Source organism: Syngnathus acus, chromosome 4 (assembly GCF_901709675.1).
Source record: "Syngnathus acus chromosome 4, fSynAcu1.2, whole genome shotgun sequence".
In the NCBI taxonomy this organism is placed as follows: domain Eukaryota; kingdom Metazoa; phylum Chordata; class Actinopteri; order Syngnathiformes; family Syngnathidae; genus Syngnathus; species Syngnathus acus.
The window spans coordinates 1074625-1102269 of NC_051090.1; the positions used below are offsets into that span (position 1 = coordinate 1074625).

General features: G+C 42.2%; 3 protein-coding genes across 9 annotated transcripts; 1 reads left to right on the forward strand and 2 right to left on the reverse strand.

The window, feature by feature from the left end:
* Positions 1 to 88: 88 nt before the first annotated feature.
* Positions 89 to 2421, reverse strand: pars2 (prolyl-tRNA synthetase 2, mitochondrial). 2 transcript variants are annotated; one of them, XM_037249058.1, is made up of 4 exons: positions 2145 to 2421; positions 1633 to 1969; positions 1204 to 1449; positions 89 to 1075 (listed from the first exon to the last, which is right to left on the reverse strand). In XM_037249058.1, the coding sequence occupies exons 2-4, from the start codon at positions 1960 to 1962 to the stop codon at positions 194 to 196; spliced, it is 1458 nt and encodes a 485-aa protein (XP_037104953.1). In that variant the 5' UTR covers positions 1963 to 1969; positions 2145 to 2421; the 3' UTR covers positions 89 to 193. The 2 variants fall into 2 exon arrangements, with proteins under 2 accessions (XP_037104953.1, XP_037104954.1); XM_037249059.1 differs by having other exon boundaries at positions 2141 to 2414.
* Positions 2422 to 4138: 1717 nt separating this feature from the next.
* On the forward strand, positions 4139 to 5943 carry insl5a (insulin-like 5a). Its single transcript, XM_037249635.1, has 2 exons — positions 4139 to 4462; positions 5375 to 5943. The coding sequence occupies exons 1-2, from the start codon at positions 4291 to 4293 to the stop codon at positions 5527 to 5529; spliced, it is 327 nt and encodes a 108-aa protein (XP_037105530.1). The 5' UTR covers positions 4139 to 4290; the 3' UTR covers positions 5530 to 5943.
* Positions 5944 to 6026: 83 nt separating this feature from the next.
* Positions 6027 to 27227, reverse strand: sgip1a (SH3GL interacting endocytic adaptor 1a). 6 transcript variants are annotated; one of them, XM_037249631.1, is made up of 23 exons: positions 26985 to 27227; positions 20702 to 20765; positions 20482 to 20506; positions 19883 to 19945; positions 19717 to 19780; positions 19407 to 19580; positions 17742 to 17753; positions 16779 to 16800; positions 16605 to 16674; positions 16270 to 16361; positions 15690 to 15770; positions 14926 to 15000; positions 13976 to 14695; positions 13778 to 13893; positions 13143 to 13293; positions 11566 to 11625; positions 10687 to 10798; positions 10245 to 10400; positions 9707 to 9842; positions 9425 to 9627; positions 9284 to 9348; positions 8984 to 9148; positions 6027 to 8896 (listed from the first exon to the last, which is right to left on the reverse strand). In XM_037249631.1, the coding sequence occupies exons 2-23, from the start codon at positions 20709 to 20711 to the stop codon at positions 8874 to 8876; spliced, it is 2595 nt and encodes an 864-aa protein (XP_037105526.1). In that variant the 5' UTR covers positions 20712 to 20765; positions 26985 to 27227; the 3' UTR covers positions 6027 to 8873. The 6 variants fall into 6 exon arrangements, with proteins under 6 accessions (XP_037105526.1, XP_037105524.1, XP_037105525.1 ...); XM_037249629.1 differs by having other exon boundaries at positions 13976 to 14707; XM_037249630.1 differs by lacking the exon at positions 26985 to 27227 and adding an exon at positions 21352 to 21890 and having other exon boundaries at positions 13976 to 14707.
* Between the last annotated feature and the right edge of the window lie 418 nt (positions 27228 to 27645).

The following is a 27645-nucleotide window of genomic DNA, read 5'->3' on the forward strand; positions in this document are numbered from 1 at the left end:
GTGATCCACTCATAGAATAGGTTTAGAAAAAACCCAAACTAATCTCACCGAATTGTTGTCATTCCTACAATATTCTCCACACTCAAAACATGGTAGAAAATTTAAAAAAAAAAACTTGATTCCGTGGAATAACACCACACTTTTATGCAGTTCATGAAATTGCCATTAAAAGACAGCTCAGAACAAATTTCAATCACATGATTTCCACTTTTCCCAAAAGACAGAATAACTCATCCTTACTTAAGGACAATGTCTCATCAGTCTGCTGACAGATCACCTCAAACCTGGGTGTTTCCTCTAGCGCCCCCTGTCCAACCACAACCACATACGGGTAGCCCAGTCGCTTGGCGTCCTTCAGCCTCTTGCCGATGGTCATTTGGGTGCGGTCATCAAAAACAACCTCACCTCTCAGACGTGGCAACGTCTGTCCTAATGTGTGAACGAGCTCTTCAGCCATAGCGGCTGCCTCAGCTGCCTTGCTGCCCTTCTTGGGGGGTAAAACACAAACCTGGTAAGGGGCTAGAAGACCCGGCCAACGGATATTTTCATCTGTCGACATCACCTCGACGGCCGCGGCGAGAATGCGCGTCACTCCGAGGCCGTAGCAGCCCATTTCCGCAACGCTCGGCTTGTTTTGGGCGTTGCTGAAAGCGGCGTTAAACATGTCCGAATATTTTTTGCCCAGGTAAAAGGTGTGGCCCACCTCGATGCCCTTGGACTCGGTAAGGGTACCGGTTTTGCACTGTGGGCACTCAGTTCTGTTGGACACCACTGTCTCTACATTGGCAGAGAAGGAGCAGCTCCCGCAGACCAGAAGCTTGTCTTCACCGACGTCCGCGGGCAGCTGGAATTCATGGGAGAGTTTTCCACCGATGTTCCCTGTGTCGGCCTGCACTTGCACGCAAGGCAGGCCCAGCCGCCCGAAGATCCGAGTGTACGCGTGGCACACAGATTCATAGGTCTCATAAGCGGCTTCCTCACTCACATCAAAAGAATACATGTCCTTCATGTAGAACTCCCTTCCTCGAAGCAGACCAAACCTTGGCTTTGGCTCATCTCGAAATTTGCGGGTGATCTGTTGAAGCCAAAAAAGGTGCTGTTTATTATGATTGACTTTTACTGTTGGCAAGTCAGTTCGGTTCAGCTCCAGCTGACCCACGGACCTTAAACCGTGTTTTTCCACCCGCGATAGTTCAAACTAACCTGGTATAGGAGTAGAGGCAGCTGTCTGTAGGACAGAGTGGTCTGGTGAGCCACCAGATTGGTCACGGCCTCTTCATGCGTGGGTCCCAAACAGTAGTCGACACCATGGCGATCTTTCAGACGGAACAGCTCCTTTCCCATCAAGTCCCAACGCTCGCTGGTTCTCCACAGATCAGCCGAGCACAAACTGGGCATGTCCAGCTTTTGCCCACCTATCTGCTGCATCTCCTGGTCGATCACTTTCACCTGGTGGTTGGAATCGTTTGTAAAATGTCACCTCTTTTTCCTCAAAGATAGGACTGGTAAGTTTTAGCATAATTGAAAATTGTATTTGTCAGTATTGAGGAAGAGTACGTACTATAATTATTACGGTATTTAATAATTACTATGCAATATGGCTAAAATACTGTTAATATCATTGCATCTCACCAATTTCTCCATGGAGCGCACAGCGGCAGGAAGGTAGTAGTAGCATCCTGGATTAGAAGGATGAATGAGTCCTGCCTGCTGCATGAGCCGCTGGCTCTTACAGGTAACCTCTCCATGCATTCGGCTGTCAGGGCCCATGTCACGCAGGTTTGACGGCTGATAGAGACGAGAGACCAGGAGAGGGACTTTCATTTGCCTGCCGTGGGATGGGGATGATGCGGGAGGAGCAGTCGGCTCAGCAAAGACCGAGTGGTTCCTGCGGCAAAGGAATCCTGTTCTTTGGAGGCTCCAGAAGACTTTGTGTCCAATTCGATGCGTTACAGGTTCCATGATGGATCTAGTTCACAAAAAGTCAATGAGGAGATACCTTCCTTCCTGATTATTGTGTTATGCCAGAATTCATGTACAAACTCTAATGTTGACTCCCAAGTGGCTCATATTTAAAAATATAACAAATACTAAAAGTAAATAAGATCTGGCTTTCGTAGTGAAAGATGATCGGTATTACCCACCGTCCACAGAGGTTCTTCTCACTTCCTAGATGGTGCTGTAGCTGTACCTGCTCACCTAGCAGAGGTTAAATAGTTAACCTCGCAACTTAGCGAAGGACCGCTCCAAATGACGATAGCAAGACTTCCATTAGAGGCGCAAAAGCTGCAGTCCGTCGAATAAACAAGTCATCTAAAATACTAGCGTGTCGAGTTGTTTAATAAGCCTTGGAAACATGAAGCTTTCGATACCATGTTGTCAAGTCGGACTGCAGACTTGGCCTCGTCGCACTATACTGCCACCTACATGCCTGGAGGAATAAAGCAGAACCTCGCACTATACTGCCACATACAGGCCTGGAAGAATAAAACTCAGCATCTCTTTTTTATAATTCCACGCCTGCTTTCGGACCACTTTATTTTTATTTTATTTTATTTATTTCATTCATGAGCTTTAAAAAGGAGGTAAATGTACTAAATAGTTCATTGAACTGACAGCAGTATTATTTGAAGACATCCATGCTTTTGTCCACCCATTTTTTTTTGCTTGTGTAATTAATACAGTCAAATTGTTTGTTAAGCACATAATTGTAATTCAATATAGTAATGAGTCAAAAGAAAACAAAAGGCCTAGGCACTAAGTGGCTTGAAATCCTTTTTCGAGTGTCATTTAACCACTGATGCATGACCTCTGGATCACAGCCATTGCTTTTCTTTCCAACGAGGTGTCCTGCGCACCACATAATGGATACACATTTCTCTCAGCAGTGCTTTACAATATGCAATATCATCATTAGCACCTACCTCCTTGGCTTTATAGCATTTGATGTTGCCCTCAGTCAGTGGGACCTAAGTGTCAGCTGTTGTGGTTCTTTATCTTACTTGCGTCTTTTAGCCCAACATTTATGGTGGATGATGCATATTCTAGTTCCAGACCTGAGATAAAACGCACACACACATAAACGGGCGTATCGTGACTTTGTCGTCATGACTTGTTCCAACATTTGTTCCCGTAGAAAACAGGCGACCAATTGTCTCGGTTAGATCAAAACAATCCCCTGAGCACAGATTCAATCTTCAAAAAACCAATGAGTTGATTCGATTCATAACAATTGGTTCCATATTTCCAGACCAAATACAACCTCATCAAAGGAGAAAAAGCATAAAAGTACAGTAATGAGCACTCTTTAAAATAAAGAAATATTTGGATGTATTTTATGTCATGAAACTCTGACAGTGGATAGTATGATGAACAATAACACTGGCGGAGCGAGAGGGGGATGACTGAGGGAGCACTGGCCTCTTCCCCCAAAAAACAAAAACATGCCTAGTCGTGCCAGGCCATTTATTTGACCTTTGGGTGTTTACCGATTATTCCAGAAATTTTGTTCAACATTTCCACACATTCTCTGCCGGGAACATATAGTGAATCTTTATCAGTGTTTCCTGAAGATTCTTTGGGGATTCGATCCGTCACTCTGGCCACCCCACTGAACAATTTCTGGCTACGCGTTTGTATTGCACTTATTTATTGTATTGCACACTGGACTATTTTTTTTTTCTTCCCCCAAGCAAGCATGGTCCGACAGCATGAGCAACGTAAGTGTGTTTGCTGATAACAATCGCGCCAAAATGTCATGCAGACTATCACACTGCACCATGAATAGCTGTATAATGACCCGCCTGATGGACTGTCAACATTGACTTTTTCCTCTCATATGGTCCAAAATGCTGTAAAGTAGAGGGCATCCCGGCTTTCTAAGTATGTAAATGCTCCAAACATCTGCTTGAGAGTGGGAGGGGGTCACTTTGCATTACCTAATTATCCATGCGCCATCGTAAAAGGTCAGCGCAATCTCCACGTAATCACCTGGAGCAGAAAGGGTTGCCCTCATTTCATTTGATTGCCATTTGGAAGTGCTAAGAATGGCTAAAGCGGCCAAAAAGCGGAAACGGTGGGCGGCCATGTAAACATGGATGTGTGGAACTGGGATGGGCCGAGGAGCAGCGAGTGGGAGGTGCGGGGATTCTCGGCGCCCTGCCACTGATAGGTGGATGGCTATATAGTGAGGAGAGCATCCATAGGAGAGGAGATCCACTCACAAATAAGATCCCGTTCAGACTATCAGCAATTTAAAAACAAAACAAAGCCAGTTTAGTTATATCCAGGATGCGTGCTCTTGTGGTCTTGCCTCTGCTGCTTTGTGCCATCGCGTGGGTTGGCAGCGCAAAAAGCGAGGTCAAAGCGGTGAAACTGTGCGGCCGGGAGTTCCTGAGAGCTGTGGTGTACACTTGCGGAGGATCCCGTTGGAGGAGGTTCCAAGCAGAGTCAGACATGGATGGTGAGGCAACTATTTCATTTGGTTTGCCCTGAACCTATGAATACAGATTTTTTCTTGAGTTTATAACTTTTTTTTTTTTTTTAAAGTGAAAAGTATTGAGCCAAATATCCAATGTTCTTGCTTGCTGATTTATTTATGCATCTATTGCTGGATTTCAAATTTGCACAACTCAAGGCCAGATCTGACCTGCCACATGTTTATGGCCCTGTAAAAAGCAAATAAGGTTTACTTCATGTTTCTTGCCATTGATTGGAAAATCTGGAATTGAAAATTTCCTTTTCAATTTCTACATAAATGAAAAGCACCCACCCGGTCAATTCCTTTTGAACATAAATTGAAAAATAGCATTTAAAATTTCCAGTCACCATTTTGCATGACTTTAAGACATTAAGATTTTAAGTCATGCTAAATTTGAATGGACACCGTCACAATGTTGTAGAAGCACGTCAAATCATGAGAATCGTTTTTTAGTCTAATAAATTCACCAAAATATTGAAATCAGCTCTCACTATATAATGCTGCAGTGCACGGTTGCAAACCTAACAGAATAAAAAGAGAATAAGCTTCAGCCATTGCCCCATATTTGAGCAATGCAAGCCTATTTTTCCATGCATGTGTGGGCAGACCAGGACATGATATGAACATCATTAAGCCGCTGGAGCACACATCAAGATTAGAAGCGCTCTCACTCTGTTACACATACGAAAATTCAGTTAGTCTTATCAACTGGAGCGATCACCAAGAGGACAGAGATGCTGGACAAGGCAAATTGCATGGCGGAAATCTATCATTAGGCTCATATTTAATGGGAGCATCACAATAGAACCACTCTGTATTTAAAAAAAAAAAAGTATATTCTATGTAACACAAGTGTTGTCTGAGCTATTCTTTGTCCTTGCATTATTGATGCAGGTGTGTCCACAGGAGAGGAGAACTCTTTGGAAAGTTTGCCAAGTATCAGAACCCACCCAGGCTCAGACTTGAGCAGGCGGGACATGAACAATATCCTTACTACAGTGTGCTGCCAGGTGGGCTGCAGGAAGAGCGACCTCGCCTTCCTCTGCTGAGCGCCGCCATCCTGCTGAGCATCATCGTCGTCAAGCCACCAAAAATTAATCAGTCAATCTCAAAAATGCTTGAAGACAACTTGATCATATGAATTACAATTCTCATTTCCATAAATTCATTTTATAATTGCTTTTTTTGTTTTTAAAACGTTATGGATGGGGTTTATTTTTTTAACTTTCATTTAAATGTCATTTTATTTTTGGTAAACAATGATACCAATATTTGGACTTTACCAAATTTTCAATTGAGAGTGTTGCATGTCATAGCACGGTCAAACCATAGGGAGGAAAAATGACAATTTGGTTGAGTCCAAAGCACTCTTTGATATGTTGGTTTTTATTTAAATGGAGGGAATATGCTTTCATTTTGTTGTTTTGTCAAATAAATGTTATTGCACAGACTCTTACTCTTTGATGAGTAAAAAAAAAAAGCACTTTTAGTACTGGAATTAAAACAAACAATCAAACAAACAAACAATACAGAAAAATCCAAAGAATTGAATGAAGTTAGAACTTTTATTGATTTTGGAAGGAAGCAAACTAATTTCCATTTTAGTGTTGACTTTGCACGTGGTTTGATGTTAAAGCATTCTTACTCACAACACAGCAAAAAATCTGATCTTGTTGACAGTAATACAGGTGAGTACACAGCACAAAACATCATTTGAAATTCCGCACCTGCTTTTTCTGCATGCTCTACAAGCAATGATGACTTACTGCAGACACATTCACAACAGATGAGCCTCTGCACCCCAAAAAAATCATCAACTTCAGAATATTGAATCATCCGTCACAGTTAATATTTTAGCATTGACTGATGTCATTAATTCACTTAGCGCAAAAAAAAAAGGTGTGTTCCAAGAATGGTTCAAATGAAAATAAATTGAAAGGACTAATTGAATTTCAGACCAGTTAAATAATAATTAGTTTGCGTCACCCTAAAAAAATAAAAAAATAAATTCACATCAAGTAAAACAATTTCAGGTAGCACTAAATTAATTGTCAAAGCTTAAATATTGGGTGTGACATAATGCATATTTTTTTCAAGTTCATCCACTGTTTTTTTCAGTGTGGAAACACTTTTATACGAAAGGATTGAGGTGAGTGATAAATGACTGGCAACTCGTATGCATTAGAAAGCAACGGGCCATCATTTCAGAAAATTTCCTCTGATTGCTTTGATAGTTACCAAAAACATTACAACTTACCATCAGAGCTAGACAAGACAGGAAATTAACTCTCTATTTGTTTGTTCCCACTGGCAATTAAAAACAAAACCAAAAAAACGACAACATAGGGAACACTGATGTCAGGATAACTTCTTTTACCGCTCTAAGCCCAGTTTACGATGCTTCTACAACACATCTTACAAGACCAAGTTTGGGTGTATTTAGCACAATATTAACATACAATACAGTATCGTGGGCTTGGGCAACACCTCACACACACACTTTTATGTTCAGAAGGCGTGTCAAAGAGCATTCGGAAAGATAGACATTATCGGCACAGTGTTCTCCCCCACAATAAAATATTTTTCTGTTTTAATTCTGCATTGAAAATATTCCCCTTATTCTCATTCGTAGAAGGACACGCACACACACACGCCGCACACACAAAGCATTTTGGTCAACTTAACCTCCATCTGCAACCTCATTACGTCATCTCACAGAGACCATTACAATTGTGTCAAATAAAGCTATGGATTCAAGCGGGCGGGGCAAGACGACCAGGCCGCTGCCTGAAATGCGACTAGGGAAAGTCACATTGGAAGTAAAAAAAAGCAAAGCATAGAGAAAGATTGTAGCATTAACAAGGGTCGAGCTACAGGAAGAGGAATTATGTCGACCAGTGGACTTCCCTTTATTCATTCATTCATTTATTTATTTAAAGGTCAGCAGGCAAATATCCTTTTATGACCAGTAAACCGTCTCCCTCATCTTGAATTAAAAATATTGTCATAACAACATCTAAACGGGATTATTGATTGACAGCTGGCACAGACAGAATGGATGCCATGGATCCATCATCCTCGCCTAACCTCCAGCGTGAACGGAAATGTGCATTTCCGTGTGAACCCTTGCCAAGTCTACATTGCCACTGCTTTCACAAAGAAAAACACAGCAGCCTGGATGATATTTATCATTTGAAGTTACCTGACCCAACCCACCCACCCATATATACATATCGCTCAAAACTTGTTGCACTTGAATTAAAAAATTATATCTGAAACAAATTAAAAAATTATACGTCATACTGTACACATTACTCGACGACACAGATAATAGAAAGAGTTCAAATATTTATACCTTGAAGGGTATTGAATTAGGTGACACCATTCAAAATCGAATAATATACAGAAGCACATTTTCTACAACAAATCATGTCATGAATGACAAAAATAAGATGCTGTCATGTCATCTGGAGTTGTCCTGGGAACAACAGAAAGGCTATGTGACCATACAAGTTAAACACCAAACGCCCTTTAAGATATAGATGTATATATTATTCATCTTAAATGACACTTTGTACACCTGGGATCTTCGGAAAAAACTCCTTTTTTAAATCGTCATAGCCAGCAGATTCGTTTGTCATTGCAGCTGCCTACCAGCTAAAACATTTGTAGCATCGGAAAGAAATAGAACAGCAATTGGACCGACTGTTCAATCCGTTTTGAGTACATCAACGCAGTACTAGAACTCTATTGAACCACTAGATGAGTCATGAATACTGTATTGGCGGTGTTCCGATCGATAAGTCGATTCCTGTGGAAAACTGTGATCGATCGGTATGTTGATCAATGACTCTCACTGTCGATCACCCGCAACCCGTACGTTGCCTCGTGTGGCGGGTTGAAGATGAATGACCGAATGAAATCAGATTCATCAAATTAAAATAATCATTAGTCTAAAATGTAAAAATCAGCATTGTAAATGATATCAACCAATCGCACTCACAGATTATTGGTATGATAATTGTTGTCATTGATTTGAACCAACGGAGTCTTATGCAAAGTGGAAAAGGTTCCGTCACGTTCTACATCCTGGCTGGTCAGGCAGTTGCAATGAAGACTCACCACCACACAGACTTCCAAAAGAAGGAAAGAGTCCAGGAGCACGACACCAGCAATTCTGATGTCATGCAATAAATAAATAATACCACCATGAATACAAACGCCATTATTAAATGAACTCAAATGGTTCCACCAAGCTAGATGAAGGTTTTTACAATACTGCTGGGTAGGCTGCTGTCCTGGGCTGGGCTGGGCTGGGCTGGTGTGTGAAGAATGTGGGTCGTCATCTTCTTCTATCTGCTGGACTTTAGTGTTCATCAGTGCGCTTCTGGACTTAGTTGTCCGCCAGGTATTTTCCTAAAGGACAAAATAGGTTGGTTAAATCATGCAGGTACTAAAACGACAATCATGACTATGGATGGCGCTCAACGATTGCAAACTCACCAGCGGCGAACCTCTTTTTGACGAGCGAGAAGCGATAGCCAGGCCCGGCCAGTTCAATATCACAGCCTGACAGTGTACTGCCCTCACTGGTGAACTGCACAGCCAGTGGAGCTGGTTTACTTGGGCCTTCTGTTAGCTGGAAGCGGGCTAACAAAGATCCAACACCTACACATAAAGAAAATGCTGGAAATTAATTGAAAATGGGGAGGCAATTTAAGATTATCACCATGGAATATTTTTGAATCCATCACGAGACACCAAGGTTTGTGATCAAAATGGTATCCAAATCTTTGTACAGACCTCCATTTTCAGATTTTTGCGAGATATCTGGAATCTTCCAAAGGATTCTGTGCTGTTCTGCATTCCTGTTAGGACAAGGCGGCATGATTAGTCCAGTAAAGCACAGCCAGAGGCTTTTTGGTACATGGCTGTCAATTTTACCATGCCGCTGGGGGTAACACAGCCTGGAGTTTGGAAACGCCTCCATCAACTGGGACTAGAAACTGGACGTTGTTAAGCGCCATGGGCGTCGACATGGCTTCGCCGTTATATTTGTAGTCTATCCTCAGGTCTGTGCTGGTGGCTTCACAGCGCCAGCTCACGGCCAGATTTAAAGGTGTGGACGCGGGACCCTGCACCGATACCTGGAAAAGGGAAATAGCATTTTTATTTCCATCATTACAAGCATTGCTTTTCCTGACTGGTGTACTTTTGCCAACTCACCTGATACTTCAGCATGTCCACGTTATAGTAGGTTGCCAGTGGCTTCTGTTCCGATACTTTCTTGAGATGCGCTATCAGGTTGGGCATGTTCACCCAGAAGTCCTTGGCATCAGCCTCGGCTTGCGTGGCGGTGTCGCTGATGAGGAGGCACACGGGGGAGAAACAAAAGCCAAGCGACTTTTCAAATGCGTGTTTTTAAAACAAATAGGATCTGGCTGAGTTCAGTGGAGCTACATGCAGAGAATAATAAAGAAATGAATTAGGTTTCCAGAAAAATAGTGATAGTGAGCGAAAACAAATACTGTACATGAAATATTTTTGAAGTGAGTTTGAAAAATGAAGGACGATATAAATCAATCAATGTCTGGCGGTACTGAAAATGATGTCATGCTTTTGATCCTCCATGCTCATTAAGATATTAAACATTGAAATGAATGAGGTCCATATATTTAACAAGAATAAGTGAGGGCATTCGGCTTGGCTGTCAAATGAAGGGAGAAGTTGGATTGAATTTCCGAGTGTACGGCAGTGTCATTACCAGCAGAGCAGTTGGGGGTTAGGCAACACATGCTCCAGTCGATTGTAGTTGCTTATGCTGAAGGTTAACACAGCGGGGGACGAGTTATTGGCAAAGTGCCTTGTGATTCCCGCTGGAAACGACAAAACCATCTCACCTATGATCTTCACAACACATCTGAGGGGAGACAAGAGGGAGAGTTGATGAAGAAAGAAGAAGGAAAAAAAAAAAAAAGGAAGTGAGACACCACAAAGTCACTATCAAACAATTCAAAATATATTTTTCAAAGACTCAGTTCAGGATGGGAGTAATACAATTTGTTAAGAGTGCAGAAACAATGGCATCATTAAAAAGTGCCTCCTTCACACAGCCCATTGCCAGACTCATCCAAGATTGGACTGCTGAGTCAGCAACAACACATCTCTTTCCCTAATGAGGGAGAGACTGCTTTTGTTTGACCTACTTGCCAGGGTCGGCCCCTTTAAAGAAGGCATTGACTGTCTCGGTGAATGCAGCAGCCACAGGGAGCGTGTCTTGAGCCCCCATGGTGAGAGGACTTGGTCCTCTGGAGCAGCCTAAGACAAAACACACATGTATGAACACACAAATAGATTTGTACTTTTATTACATTCACTGCCAACCCAGTTAATATCTTTGACGTCTATAACCGTCAATGGCACTGAATGAGTTCATTCCCAGAGTGTAAAATATGTTATTCATTAGCTTTTGTGGCAAATGGAAGTTGACGTATACGGAATGTATACAGTCATTTTTATATTGAGCGTGTGTGACTATGAGGAAGAACAGGAAGTAAGGACAAAACATTACAACCATACATAATAGTCAATCACAACATACGTATAGTTCATTTCTCTCTGTTCTTTGACTGTGAATTAAAGTATCTCAAACATATGCACACAATGTTAGAAAGAGGCTGTCAAACATGTGCAAGCTTTTTTGAGTTAAAAGACCGCAAAGTGCAAAGATCAACCCAAAAAGAGAAACAGCGGAAGGAAACGGTGAAAGACATTAAGTATCATGTGCAATGAATGATGATGATCCTTTAAGTGGGAAAGAAAACAAAATGAAGATGAGCAATGTCAGGAAGACAAGTTTGGGTAAAATGAGACCACAGCGTTAGTCATGATGGGGCTCAGCCAGATGTTAGTTTGCTGCTGACGGGATAGGGAAGGTTTTTTTCTTAAGGAAGAGGAAGTCGAGGAGGGAGCAGAGTAGGGGGCAGGCCGGGAACCAAGCTTGCACAAATGAGCCTCAAAGAGTATGTGTGTGTGAGTGTGTGTGAACACTTCAATTCGCCGCTACTGTTGTCGATCAAACTTACCTTCAAAGGTTAAATAAAACTTCCCTCTGTCAAACCATACAAGGGATGGCTGGTCATTCTCTGTGTCGGGTCAAAGGGCAGAAGTGGGGATGGGACATCGGGCGGGTGGCAGAGGAGGGCGATGAACGGGATTGAAGGAGGTGGGTGAGGGAGGGAGGGGAGGAGAGAAGGAAGTAGCGTGAGTCTCACATGGCAGGTTGCTCACATCACTGTGGGGTGAAACATATAGGTGGAAGCCGGGTGACATGTGGATGCGGCGGGGAGAAAGGACCACGGCAACCCCACACACAATTATTATGGGGGTGAACAATACTTTTTGCTGCCACCAGTAGAATACTAATCATTTCTCATATGAACTATATCCTCATGTAAACGGTGCTGGTCGGTCGACAAAAAAAAAAAAAAATGGCGTGCAATGTTGAGAGACATCCTGCAGGAGGCCTTCGTGAGACCTGCATTGCATTGTGCGGGAAAAGCAGGACTGGCTGCTGCAGAACTTTGGAATGTTGACCAGAAAGCAAATTATATTTGGCACAGTGTGTAAAAAAATAAAAAAATAAATAATCCTGGTTTTGCGATTGGGATGCAAACGGTGGACTACAGCCAAACAGCAGCACCTCATGAAGATAAAATGGCAGGTGTTCAGATAGTGAGTGACCACTTTGAAAGAAAGTGGAGTCAGGGTTCAAGTGTAGGAGGAGATGGCCGCCAGTCACCATTGCTTCATTTTGTCATGCTCCAAAAGTGCTTGCTAGAGAATGGCATGAATACAAAGCAGCCGCTTGCCTTCCTAATTTGGTTTCGTCCTTATGCCTGATTTCAATCGACTAATAGCCAAACTGCTCGGATAGTGTGAGTGAGTATAGTATGAAAAAAGAAATATGGCCGCAAGGTTCCACTGAGACATGGACATTAGCATACTGTGGCACAGTCATAGTCAAGGTATCCTTGGGTGCCTGCGCAGCGCTCAGCCAACGCAAAATACAATGCGCGTCGGGAGAAAAAAAGAGACAAGAGGTTTCCATGGCGACATTGTGAGACAGCCTGCCTGTAGCGCACAGTCATAAACCAGAGAGAAAAGCCCCGAAGGCGAGTGGATAGGGAAGCCGCCCAAACTTGGGAATGGTGGAATGCTATGTCAAATTACAGAGCATGAAAAGCATGAAAAATGCGACATGTGGGCCAAAAGATAACATGTCACGGTGATGGGGAAAGAATGCCAAAGCCACGATGAAAATCAGTCATCTGTGATGATGACAACAGCAAAGCAATGAAGAACAATGATGCAAATGGTACAGCAGAAAATATCTGTTGGATTCCTGATCATTTTTCCAGCCAAACTTGAACAAGTCGAGTCAAATATAACGGCAACGAGATGAAGTGGAATAAAATGTCTTTCAAGGACAGGACAAGGCAGGACAGTCTTTCATTTTCAATTCTTTAATCCATCACTGGATGGGGTGCTTCTATTCTGATGTGAGTATTGGAATGATCTAACTCCACAATGGGGAGAAAAGGTCAGGTTCGATTTTGCAAGAAATAATATGTTAAAAGGATCAGGGATAGGCAATACAAACCTGACACAGAGAGGTCTTTACTGATTGTGGGAGTGGTAGCAGCACTCAGGGAGTTGGTGGAGGAGATGGAAGAGGTGCTCTCTGCCCGGGCCAGAGGAGCAACTGGAGGCTGACTGGCTGCTGCATGAACTGGTGGACTAAATGGACGATTCTGAACCATGTACAAAAAAAGAGAAATAAGTAGTAAAGTAACCATTTTTAGGTGGATTGCTATGCTTGGAAAAACCTTCTTCAAATGACTTCTACACTTGCACTTATAGCAAAATACAGCAGTGAACTATATTTGTATTTTTCAGACTAGTCGTCTGACTTTTTTGTTTTTCATAGTTCCTATGACGACAGTACAAAATTAGATCTTGGACTGGCACCCAAATTCTCTACTGTACTTGAACTTAGTTTTTATCAAATAAAAAAATAAACTTGGATTCCCAAGCAACCTGTACGTTTTTTTTTTCTTCTTCATAACGATAATTTTTTATGACTGGTACGACCTTTGTACAGCCCAAAAAGTATGGTCGAGGACTCGTCACCAATCTCCACAACACATTCGATTGAATTTGTGCTTAAATAGGCTCGTCAAAGTGCCATGAGGTAACATTTAGTGCGTTACAAAAATAAGATTGAAATGTACTTACAGTATCTCCTACACTTGGTTTTCCTGGTGGGAGTTTGGGTCGTGAAGGGGGTCGGGGTGGAGGAGGAGGCGGGTTGACGCTTGAAGGAGTGGCAGGCCGTACTGGAGAGGAGGAACCTAGAAAACGGGTTTGTTGCACGGTAAAGACGACGACATTCCCAATTCACAGAATAGTGGAAACATGACATTGTCAACTCACCGCTTTTTGCACCAGGCGCACCCGATGTCGGGCCTGGGGACGACACCACCGTCCGGTACGTTGGGGGAGGAGGTGGTGGAGGTGTCGTACGGTTACCCTGGCTTGCATCTTTGGGGGAAGTGGCAATTTCACCTTCATCCTCGTCATCTGTATTCTTTGTCTGGATTGGTGGAAGGGAGCGTGTTGCCGTTTCCTTTTCAGGCAAAGTCGCCGAAGGGGGCGGGCTCGCTTTGGGAGCTGTCGGGATGCCGGCTGGTGTATCGGGAGTTGAAGTCGGAGGAGACGCCAGCTCCTTGGGTGAAGGGAGGGACGAAGCGCTAGGCGAGAGAGGATTTCGGTCTTCGGGTGTAGAAGGCCCTGATGGGACAGAAGGCTCCTCTAAACTTGGTAGAGGGGAAATCTGAACTTCTTTTGGAGAAGAAGGTTTAGGGGGATGAGATGTTGTGTCTTGTACTGGAGGTGGCGATGCAGGTAAAGGTGGGGCTGGAGATTCAGGGGGTGGGGGGGAAGCTGGTAATGGAGGTGCTGCCTCCTCTGGAGGAGGGGGCGAAAGATTAAGCGGAGGTGCTGGCTCAGCAGGTAGATGTGGCCCGTCAGAAGACTGCTCAGCGAAGCACACCCAGGTGTCACCTGCATTCTCATTTACGGGGGCAGGCTGCTCTGGTCCAAAAAGATTGTCCAAGTCAGCTATGGATTTCTTTCTTGTTGAATTCTCAGCTTCTGTTGATAAATCCGAGACAGACAAGCACTCTTTAATCCCAGAAGATAAAATATTCCCGATACACAAGGAAGCAAGAAGATAATGGAAGTCCATGTATACAGCACCCTTAGGACTAAATAAATACATTTGTTAAGCATTGTCCACAAAGAACAGGACGAGTGAGGAAAAAAATAATTTCCCTGATGTAATGTATGGAGGGTGATAATGAAATATTAAAATGTATTATTACCTGTGTCATCTGTAGAGACAGGGTCAGTTGTCAGAGGCGATGTCGGGACGTTCTTGGGTGGAAGTGGGGGTGGAGCTGCAGATATTGCCAGTGAAACAATTAACACACACTCCTCGTTTTTAATTTAAAAAAAAAAAGAAAGAGTTAATGTCAGTTTGGTTGATGTGAGGATGTGATCTGATTTTCTATGTTAAAAAAATCAAGAGTAAACAACACCCACAATAAATAAGGCAATGTCCAATGTGGTTTTTTTCAATTTAGGCTGTCAGCATATTGGGTAGCTTGTTTTCAATTTACACAACGAACGTCATTGGAAATGGGATTTGCCTATTTCATTATCTTTTTTTTTTTAGCTGCACGTACAATTATTCTGCCGCCATTATAAGTCACACTGGACAGTGCCTTTTTTCAAATCCCTCCAGGTCTGGACACAAATCAATATCTTTAATTAATAATACCCTTACATGGTTGGAAAAACGGAACGGACAAAAGATGACCCAGGAAAGATTAACCATGCAACATTGCACATCCATTAACCACCATGCTAGGAAGAAAACAAGAAAGGTCGGCCGGTCCTCGAACTTTTCATAGTACTGAACATGAAAGGAAGAAAATGGTTGTGATCAAATGAAAACATTTAGTGAGTGTTTCAGTCCTAGTAATCTTGTTTTAGTAGATGAAGGGGGCTTGTGAGATGATTTGACGCACGGATGTGGAGTCACCAGGGAGACGAAGGCAAAATTAGCAGGAAATTCTAAACTTACTTCCTGTGGGGAAAGCTCTTGTCAAAGAAGACTCGGGCTCTGACACAGTAGCCCCCCACACATCAGACTCAGACAGAACCACTTCATTCAGGAGGAGACACAACACCAAAACACCAGAGTTAAACACTCTCCCATAAAAATATGCACAAATAGTACCGTAAAAGCACAGTTTGGATTTGATTTTTTTCAGACACTGCTCGAAAGTGATTATGAATCCTCACTCAGAGAGGTTGTGTATGAAGAAATGGGTTTTTGCATTTTTTTTTCTCTTTCTCCCTGAATAAATAGATGACATGTGGGGGTTACGCAACAGCTAAGAGCTCTCCTACAGTCGGCATCGATAAATCCAACAGGTTGAATAAGAGCAGCTGACTACACACTTTGCATATAAACAAGCTACACCGTGCAAATAACAAGGGCGCTGAGTGCCACTTGAACATGACCACAGCAAAGACAAAGTGACATGGTGAAGAAGGACATTCCACTATCGGTGACAATAGAAAGGCAAACAGCGCTAGGGGGAGCAGGATTTGGTTTACGAATGCACAAATACAGTACGATCAGTGGAAAGATCAAATACCTTCTATTTTCTCTTCTCCGAATGCGGTTTCCAAAGGAGGCCCAAATAAATCTGTAGTTTCTTCAGAGGCTGATGTTGGCTGGCTGCTGCTACTGCAGAGAAGAAGAAAAAAAAAAAAGTCACATATAAATGATGTCCTCTCATTATTCAGGAACTACTATATTGGATAAAACCGAGAAAGACGACACTGTGCTTCCAAAACAGTATCAGCCCCGCCCGCCACAGTTATCTCAACATGCATTCGTATTGAAGACACTGCGACCGTATTTTTTAATGCAGTCGTGATGACGGCTAATATTTGCCTGTATTGCACAGGGTTGCTGAGATGGAGATACCTGGGAGCTTGTGATGCAAGAGCAGGTGCCACGGTGGGAACAACACGTCTTGGTCTGACAATCTCTTCACCTGGACATAACATTTGTGCAATATACGTTTTGCATGGCATTCAACTAGTTCTGCAGGAGTGAGCTGAATGGGAGGCTTAAAAAAGAAAAGAAAACGAGACTTACTGGAGGGGTTCCTTTTCAATCCCTATAACAACAACAAAAATATCATTTAAAACCCTAAAAACCCTCAAGTATAGCACGCAAAAAATATAATTATTGACTCATTGCATTTTTAAAAAACAGGAAGTTGTAATGAGTAAGCACAAAACTGAAAAGAAAGATAAGCAAGCAATAAACCAAGGATGACTCGACAAAAACTGACCTTGTACATAGTATCAATGTACAAAATGTTATTTCCACTTCCATTCAAATTAAAATGTTTCTTTTTCCATATAACATGGCCATATTTAAGCACATTTAAGACATGGCAAAGCAGAGAGCACTGCAAATATTTGTCTATCCTGACTAAACGACACACATCCCTCAGCCAATCACATCAACCCATATTAATAGTTAAGAAATAATTGTATGAATTCAAATTGCTCAAGCAGCAACATGGGCAAGGAAGGAGGCCGTATTGAAAAGCTTTCAATGCCTGCTCCAAGCAAAACGGCGGAAAAGGAACTTTTGTTGTAGAGGCAAGCGAGAAACGACATTGCAGCTAAACGCTCATGTCTGCATGTGCATGCATGGGCAGACCACAGTCCAGCATAGAGAGGAGAAAGAGTGAAAGGTTAAAGCGTGGGCGCAGAGCAAAGGATGACACCATGGGTAGAGAGAGACTGAAGTAAAACAGCAAAGAGTTCAGCTGTTGCAATTGATTGTAAATATTTGGGAGCAAGCGTCAATCGGTTCATGACGGGAAAAGAAAAAACGTGCACGGAAATGACCTTGAGAGTCAAATTACTGCACAATTTCGATCCATATTGTTTCAATGCTTGACTTCAGTCACTGACCCTGTCCGTTTATATACTATATGACAATACATCTTTATTGATACATACGTATATTCTCTTCTAAGTGGAGCTATATGATGTAGTGCGCATATAATGTGAGCAAGGAGAGATGGAGGCAAAGGACACTTACCGGGCTACGTCTCTGTGACCAGCAAAAAGGAAGAGAGAAGAGATACCTGGTCAGAGAGTAACAAATCAGTAACACAGACATCACGTGAATCAGAGCTGCAGCAATTTGCTGAGGCGGCTCACATGTGCGGAGCGGGGTGAGGATGATAGCGCAAGAAAGAAGATGTTAGCCTCAACTCTCCAGGATTCTTTTATTAAGTGGAGCAAAAGATGAACAGTGGAACGGGTTGAATTGGTTAAGCAAGAGTTGAGCAAATCTAAAATACCCCAATGAATTCAAATAAATATAGAAGTCGCTGAGGGTTGTTTGATCTCAACTGATTTGGACCTTTTAGTGTGCACTTTAGCCCCATCAATACTGTAACCTGGAAAAATGTTTCTTTCAAGCAATTGGGTTAGCTTTCCCCGCTCGCTGTACATTTAATTGTTCTTATCTGATAAGCAACTTAGTTTAAAGCCGAATATTCTTAGCATCCATTAATTGTTTTTTGTCTTCATGGCTTTAATTGACACTGAAGTCTGGCCCATCTTCCTGCGTCGCATGAAGCATTTTTCTCCCTCTGGTCTAGTGCGTGTTCCAGTTGTGCAGTGAGCCGTGAGCGATTACAGTGATGCAACAGGGGGGAGGGGCCTGATGGAAACGATTCCTTTCATTGGATGCTGTGGAACTGCAACCAGAGCCAATGAGTGTCATTCTCACAATGTAAACAGGAAGTGATGACACTATGACCTTTCGGTTATCATTAGACGTGTCCGGCGCAGCTACCATTTCAAACGTTTCCATTGCTATCGAGAAATGATTTGTACTGCAGTAGCAGAACTTAAAACTGCTATGTATAAAGAAAACAATGACATTAGAAAAATACGCTGCTTTAGAAGACAAAACCCGAACGGAATGCACAGTATATAGTCTCCTGCACGACTTTCATACCTGATCAGTTCGACAACGATACAGTCTTACTGGTTATTAATTATTGAGAGAGATCCAAAGCTCGTGTGACTATCGGCAACCTGAATGACCCGCAGGTTGTGTGTGCCCACTTTCCTAAGTGAATTATTCAGGGTGGTTACCCAAGCTACCTGTCATCACTGCTAAATAGAGGTAGAAACACTCATGTCACAATTGGCATTCCTAATTTTGGCCCTCATTCAAAGCACAATTTTCACACTGTGCTGTTTTGGCAGCGTGTCATCACCAGATGGTTGATGTTGTGGCGGGAGTGCTTTGTGTGACAGATGCTCCATGAATAGGAGAAGGCTGAGGTCACATAATAACTCGGAGTGAAAAAATAAACTTGCTGTAATCACAACATGAACTTTCTCTCAGGAAAATTCTAATTCTGGAACGGGAGTTAATCAACTACGCACCAGGTGCATCCGTCGTCTATAGTTCTTAGAAATTATTCATCTCGAAGAATCCACACTTCCTTTTACCATTTTGAAGCATTGTTGAGTGATGGACGACTTTTGTAAATGGCACCCGATGCCAAATGTAATGAAACCAAAATTTTTGCCGCATGGCTGACGTACACTGACGCCACTCCACAGAGGGGGCAAGTTCCTCTCAGCTGATGATAATGCGAAAAACCAGGAGCAACTTGCACATGCTCATCACGAATGCAGCATACTGTTTATGAGAATGGAAAATGTGGGCCATGTGACTCACCAGAGGCGAAGGGGAGAGAGCAATGTTGCCTATGGAGGCTTTGAGTTCTTCAACCGAGGGCACTGAAACAACTTGATCGGCCGGGAGCGGCTTAATCTTAATTTTGAACTTTTTCCTGTGCTCTTCCTCTCCTTCCGACTCGTCAGAAGAGAAGAAATGGGATTTGGGGACAATGTGGGAGAGAGGTGTCAAGGAAAAGTGTGACCTTTTAATGGAAATACATCTAGGTTCCCAAATTGCATGAAAAAAGGAGCATGAATGATGTTCGTCCACAGCGAACTACGATTTATCAAGCATTGGTTGAGGATATTTTCCTGGTCTGCCTCATCTTCAGGTCTGATGCTATAACCCTCTTCATCCACCTCAGGAGAATTCTGAAATGCAACAAATGAATGTAAAGCTCCATTATTGGGAAGTATAAATTGTACGATTGGCATTTTCAGTTCATCTGCCAAAATTGCTAAATGAGTTCTTACATATCTTTCCCAGTCAATTTCTCCATAGAATCCATTTGGGGCTCCATTGGTCTTCCTCTGAGACTGAGATTCGAGAGTGAAGTTACAAGCATGTCATTATTTCGCACTAGTGATAATATTGACTAAATATTGCTTCTATTGTTTTCATTTCGGTCAAAACTAATTTGTTTATTTTCTATTAATGATTGCAAATAAACATAGTATGCCAGTGAAATGTGTCATTTTTGACCAAATAACAACATCAGCAATAATCGCCTGTATGTTATTTGCTACCTGAGAGTCTGCTAATGTAAAAGATACTAAACTAATGTCAAACTAAACTATTCTACAAGCTAATCTACTTTGAGGACTAGAACTTGACTGTATTCTGTACCGATTCAACCTCTTGGGAATCCTGGCAAGTCAATAGAACAAAGAAAATTCAATTGATGAATTTGAATGCCAACTGGAGTGAGCACTAGCCTATGTAACAACATTCAAATTCATCAAATTCCTCCAAACAAATCAAAAAGATACAATTTGACAACATTAAGCTTGCACCACAATGGTCAAATAAAAGAATTGATGAAAAAAATGAAATTGAATTGAAGCGTACTTACACCCCCCTCTCTGTCTGGGGACCCCCTGTATGAAATGAAAGATGAGAGAAGAAAGAAAACGCAACTTTATTCTGTCCCAAACACATTTCAAATGACAAAGTATCACATAGGCAAACCTATTAAAACAAACTCTTATCACTTTGGTAATTCCTTTGGTCCTTTTGTGGAGGCACCATACAAATGATATAATGTATAATATATAATGACGGCCATAACTTACGTTGAGTCATTGTCTTTCTCTTTCTTGCGTATGCCAAAGGCCTTCCTGGTGCGTTTTTTCAATCCTGAGAAGGAAGAAGAGGCATTGATCAGGCCAATGAAGTAGGATCAACAACTAAAAATACTGTTAACTGACACTTATCAAATACCCTCTGTATACAATGTATTTATGGACTGTTAGACTTATGCTTCATCAATGTCATTATTGATCGTTTGCACTCTTCTTACTCCGAACGACATATAGTGTGTGTGTGTTCATGGCCAGCCTTGTGAAACTCAAGGTTGTTGTAAATAGAACCTCAATTGCTATTAGAAGAATCAATGTAATAAAGATTTTTAGATGGCTTGGTGTGCCGCTGGAATTAATACATTGTTATTTATTTTGACAAAGCTATTTTTTTTCCTAATTAAAAAAAACTGGAAACTCATCTTTTCGTGCCAACCACAAATAGTAACAGTCAAAACAATTAAATGCTCTTCCAGTACACAACAGAAAGTACATAATAACTTGCACGTCCACATTTTTCTTTTTTGCATTGTTTTGCCGAGTGGTGAGAATCCCACTTTAAGTGTCATTTCATGTTTTAAATGTATCCCCGTCATCCTGAAGATGAGTCGGCATGAATGCCCCAGGGCCACACTCTTACTTACCCCAGATGAAAGCCCAGTTGTCACCCTCCATCTCTCTCTTCTTTGCTACTATGACTCTCATTCTGACCAACGTCAAGCTATCCCTCCCTGCTCAACTTCATGCATGTACATACAAGTACACTGTGAACTGCAACGAGGCAACCTAATGCTACTCCACACAAACCTGTACTGTAACGCACACCCAGACACACACAACGTAACACGATGCCAAAGTCACGACTCCTGTTCTCGATCCGTCTTGCACTCAAGTTCACTAGCAGTTAATCCATGCGTGCAATAAAAAAAATAATGAGTAAAAATACAAGATGGAAAACAATGATTGGCCATAGCAGTCTTGTATTGGACATGAACAAATTCTGACATTTGTGGGCTTATTTGCAAAGAGCATGTAACTGTAAAGACTACAGCTAAATCCAATTGCACGTGAAATAACATAAACACATACAGTAGTACATAAATCAATTTTGTGTCCTATAACAGAGACTCATGTACACATTGTATAATGACATAATGACATCTGCTCAGAAGGATGCTGGCAAAAGTGCTAATGTCATTTGGCAGTGTCCTATTGATAGCCGTAATTTCATTTTGGAAAATGCAAGATGAATCCAAGTCGACGTTCAACTATACCCTACGTCAAACCTTAAATATACATTTGATGGGGTTACAAATTGGTCCTTTCCTTCATTTTTAGAGTCAATTGGGGGAGGAAATAAAAGCCACAGAATGAACATTACTCAGAGCAGGAGAGTACGTTATCATTAAAGACGATTTGAACGTACTTGGCACACCAATAGTCACCAAATGTATGGATGTTTGCCAAATATTTGATTTTTATTCCAACCCTTGAAAATATAAAGCCACTGCGCAAGACTGCTAGCCCTATATTCACTGTAGCTGCATGCTTCAGTGCAGTTCCAGTCTAAGAATCGAAATGTGGCGGCGGCGGCGAAACGGTCTGTTTGTTCATTTTGGTGTGGATGCTAAAAATAGGCCCTGGTTGTACTATCCAGGTGGCTCCACTGCAAGCTATCTATCAACTTGCAGGAACTATGCTTTTAGTGCAGACTCAAAGATGTTGAGAAACATCCGCATTGGATGCCACTTTGGTTACAGATGTTCTTTGGGGTGGGTGGGGGGGGCTACTCGAGCTGCTTCATTGCACATCATTCACTGTGAACAAAAGTGGGTCAGTGCCAGAAAGCATATAACAGCATCACAATTGTTTCTGTGGAGCTGACCAAGAGATATTTGGAAATGCTACAAACTCATGATGCACCCATCTGTGCAATTGCTGTGTTAATATTCATTTGAATCATTATAGTGAAACTGAGGTATTCAATGATATCGTTTTTGGTTTTAAAAGAAGTCTAATTAACAAATACTCAAAAGTAACAAAAATGTACATTCTCTTTTATGTTTGGTCTGAGGACAATAATCAACACATTTGCATGTTGATGTTATTTGTCATTTGGAGTGAGTGGGTGATAAATAAAATTACATAACTAAAAACATGAATAGAAATAAAATAAATCAAATGAATAAATAAAATAAATACAAATCATGTAGCAGAATGAAGCTCTTCACCAAGATGTTAAGAAAAGCAAAGCAAAAAAAAAAAGGTGGTCCACCGGATTTGCTGTTTTGTTTGTGCAACCGCATTGTGGCCAGTGGCAGTTTGTGCAATCAGCATTCGACACCACTGAATTGCCTCGCTACTGCCAACAGTTGTCCAACATTAAAACAAAGCAAACTCAATAATGTGTGGGGCATGTGGGACAACAAGACCTTAGCAACCAATCGAGAAAAAATGCAATTCCTCTACACTAATCTAGGGGTCTAGATATTCAAATGAATAATAATGCATACCTCACCTCCACAAAACCACAGGAGATTTACTTGCAAGATTTGTTTTAATACAGTCCACACAAAATGGCATCGTGTGTCCCTTACAGGTGTTTAAGAGTGAAAGTGGGGATTGTCATGAGATTTGGTGAGTACACTACTGTGCTTGATTTTACTCCCATGTTTGTCTTTTTCTCCTCATTGCTCATAAAATGTGTGGCCGTGGCTGCTCTTCTGTAGAGAAGCTGCTCAATTCAGATGAGTCACCCATTGGAGAGCTGTTGGGAGAATGAGACAGAAGACAGATCTCCCCCGCAGAACAGTAGGAAAGATTCGATGGCATCAAAATCCATCTTTCATCACTGTTTCACCTTTAACACCATTGATGTTTAGGAGTCTGTTGTTTGCAATGCATACAATAAGCCTTTGAAAGGTATGCAAAATAAGTGGTTGGAGGTACAATGAATCGATTGACTTCAATAATAATATAATATAATAATTTGATTAATAATTGAGATACATTTTTTAAATTTGTTTAATTTAAGTTTCGACTTCTTTCCCCCTAGCCGACTGGTATCAACTAAATACGTACGTCTAATCTTTTCCTGTGGCTGTGTTTTTGCAACACTGTGCTGGTGTACCCTTTGTTGATTGGAACTGACGTCTGTTTGCATTGGGTCTGCTTCGAAAGCCATACACTGCAAATACATAGCGTCCCTGGTCACACTCACCCAGAAAAAAAAAGAAAAAAAAAAGACACTTGAGAATAAACCTGTCAGCTGCCTGCCACAGAATTACCCCAGCATGTCTGTTTATTATGTGTCAGTACGACTGGGTGTGTCTGCTTTAAAAAACAAAATGTCATTCGGGAAGGTTGTACTGTCACTGAATAAATTCACAAACAAGCGCTAACAACGTGCAAACAAGATCAAACCACAACACTCTTGAGAGTGTGTCAGCATGCTAATGTCACAGACATCCAGATCAAAAATGAGTACCTGAGCAGTTCGACTTGTTCGCAACTTTTTGGGCTGTGATGTAACATGGATGAGATGACACAAGGTTTTAAAAGTACCGTAATTTTTGGACTATAAGTCGCGTTTTTTTTTCATAGTTTGGGTGGGGGGGCGACTTATACTCAGGAGCGACTTATATCCATATATATGTTTTTTTTTCACTTTTTTGGGCATTTTATGGCTGGTGCGACTTATACTCCGGTGCGACTTATAGTCCGAAAATTACGGTAGTTTGACCTGAGCCACCAGAAATGTTCATGTCAATCTCATCAAAGCTGACAGGCTGGTTACGAAATGCCATTTCTGCCATGTTACTCGAACTAGTTGGAGTCCATTTAACCAATTCCTAATGTTCTTTGATGCTGCCAAAGTGGGCAAAATGTAAATGAAAAAAACATCCAGAGTATGAACAACTTGGATTACGTGCATTCTTCTCAAACCCATTCCCGAAACATTCATGAGTCATGTTGCCAAGGAAACCAGATGGTAGCAGCAGAGATCCTCGAAATGACTGTGGATTAATTGAGCATAGTAAGCAAAAACATTTCCGAGGGTTTGATCATTTTTGCATGACGGTGTGTGAATATAATGATGTATTGTACATTTGAAGCCGGTTATTACCAAGATATATTGCACCTCAACTTGATTGACCTTTAGGTCTGACACCTTGGCGTGTCCATTGAAAATGAATATTTTTATGTCGTGTTTTGTTGCTCTCAGAAATGTTGCTTCAGAAAGAGTTTAACACATCCTCCCTGTATTTGCCAAATATTTGGAGATTTTTGGAGCTTGTCAGACATGAACTAACTATTGAACACTTGCTCCCGTACCTTGTAACCGGCATAAAGTAATGATTAGAAGTCTTCAAGCTCATGTAGTACCCATACGAGCCATGGCATGAAGCTTTAAAAAGCAGCAAAGCTAACAGGGATTAGCTTCCAATTTTAACACTTGACTATAATCCTACAATCACAGAGGCCATGCTAAGCCTGAGCTAGCCATGCAAATAGAAGTAGAGTGGACAGACTGTTTTTCTCTGTTCAACTCAGGCTGGCTTGAGAAAAATCTGGTCAAAGAAGGGGCGCTCTACATGACCTCAGTCTTTAAAATGGTGTCAGTTGTGCTGTTCTAAGTACAATATTTGCCTGTTTATTACTAAAAAAACAGATTTTCGTGCAGTCATGGAGCACTTGATTAGATAATCTGCCTCAAAGTTGTGTGAAATATGAAACAAACAAGCAAAATCCACCCGTTTTTATCCATCTCAGGGGGCGGCCATATTGCCACCTGCTGTCGACCGAAAATGACATCACGGGTCTCAGGTTTCAACCAATCACGGCTCACCAGTTTTCTGCAGTTAAATGGTGATTGGTCGTGAGCATCTGTGATGTCATTTTCAGTTGACAGCAAAATGGCCACCCCTTTGATGGATAAAAACGTCTTAACTCATGTTCCACAATCGCAAAATTAAGCAAAATACTGTGTTTAGACGAGTGGGTGCGCATACAACATAATAATGGAATGTCTTTTTTGGGGTTGCCTTACCCTTTCATCTCATTTTGGAGCCTTGAATCAGCTTTTATGCTCCCCTCAGCCTTGCACTGAACTCAGAAAATGGATGGATGGTGGGCATGCCATTATTATTTTAGAATTCCTGAGCCATCACACTCAAGTCCCAACAAATCAACATGTCTGTCTAACTGTGTATTTTACAAAAGCCCTTTGTGGTTTGTGGGTCTCACTCTGACTCCCAGGTAAGTGTGCTGTATGTTTTAGGCAATGTGGAATGTTGACAATGTGTGTCATTTATCACTCACTGAAGTGGCTCGCACCTATATATTTCTGTAGAAATAGGAATAATATTGGAGTGTGAAAGTTGGCATGACATGACTAGGGATGTTTGATACCACCTTTTCAAGACTAATACGAGTACTCAAGTCTTGAGTAGTCACAGATATCAAGTATTGATGCTAGTCATTTTGATACACAAACATACAGCTCTAATAAGGATTCAGAACCACCACAGCCACATTTGCAAGAATTGTCCTGATTTGCAAAGTAACACGTCCATTCGTCTCTTATCCTGACTCGGGCTGCAGGTGTGCTGCAGCCTAACCTGACCAGAATTTGGGCGAAAAGCGATCACACTCGCCACTGCTCAACAGCCAAGCACAGACACATTAAACCAATGTTAATGATTAGACATAAAACACAACAAAGGAACTATATTAACTGGAACAGAGATGGAGTGGGGGGTACTTGAGTGGCAGCTGCGGCCTAATGGTGTCATTGTGGAGTCGTAAAGCCATGGTTAATTTCTTCTTGCGTTCACGATGCTTAAAATGGCTTAACTGAAACATGGACATGAGCAAAGACATTACGACTATATGCAGACATAGAATTTATTCAAGAGTGCCAGCTGGGCACATAAGCCTCCCTTGCACAATACCTCCAAATAATCCTTTACAAGGGGAAGGGGGGGGGGGGGCGTTGTGTACAAAAACATACACAACTAAACAAAAGGTACACACGGTCCAATTAGTGTCACCATTATGCCTATTTGATATAGTGTGTGTGCCCTTTTCCCTCGGAGCAGCATTCAAGTCATTGGAATGTATGCACTGAAAATAGCATGACACTTTATGACATTTGAACCGTTGCCATCCCAAGCTGTGTAGGACAAGGACATACAGTAAAGGGGGATTAACACTGAATCGGAACAGGAACGAGCGTAGCATGTTGGTTGGAGAAAAAAAAAAAAAAAAGACTTACCTTCCATCATGGTTGCAGATTTGCATTCCTCTACCTCCAAGGAGTCTGAACGAGATGCGGGCAAGAGAAGAAGAGACCCCAGTTACTGCAGAGCTTCGTCGGAATCGATGTGCACCACAGCGGCCGTGTGTGTGTGGCTAACGCCCTGGCTAACACTGAGCCGAGCCGAGAACACCCTCAGCAGTCGCCTGTCAAGCAGCCAGGGAGAGCGAGAGAGAGAGAGAGAGAGAGAGAGAGAGAGAGAGAGAGAGAGAGAGAGAGAGAGAGAGAGAGAGAGAGAGAGAGAGAGAGAGAGAGAGACAGATAGGAGGTGGGGGGGCCTGTCAGACTAGCTGCAGATATGCGCGAGGGGCTTTAATCCGTGCATGCGTGCATGCATGCATGCCGCTGCGGTGGTGCCTGCCTGCCTGCCTGCCTGCCTGCCTGCCTGCCTGCCTGCCTGCCTGCCTGCCTGCCTGCCTGCCTGCCTGCCTGCCTGCCTGCCTCTGCTGCTTCTGCGGCGAAAACGAACACATTCGGCAAAGGATGCTAAGAGGAGGGGGAAATAGAACTGGAGGTTATAATAAATACAGACGAGAGAAGGGAGCGAGGGTAGGTTTGTGTTTGTGTGCATGCCTGTTTGCAAGGGGGGGGGGGGGGGGGGGCAGGTTGATGACGTCAT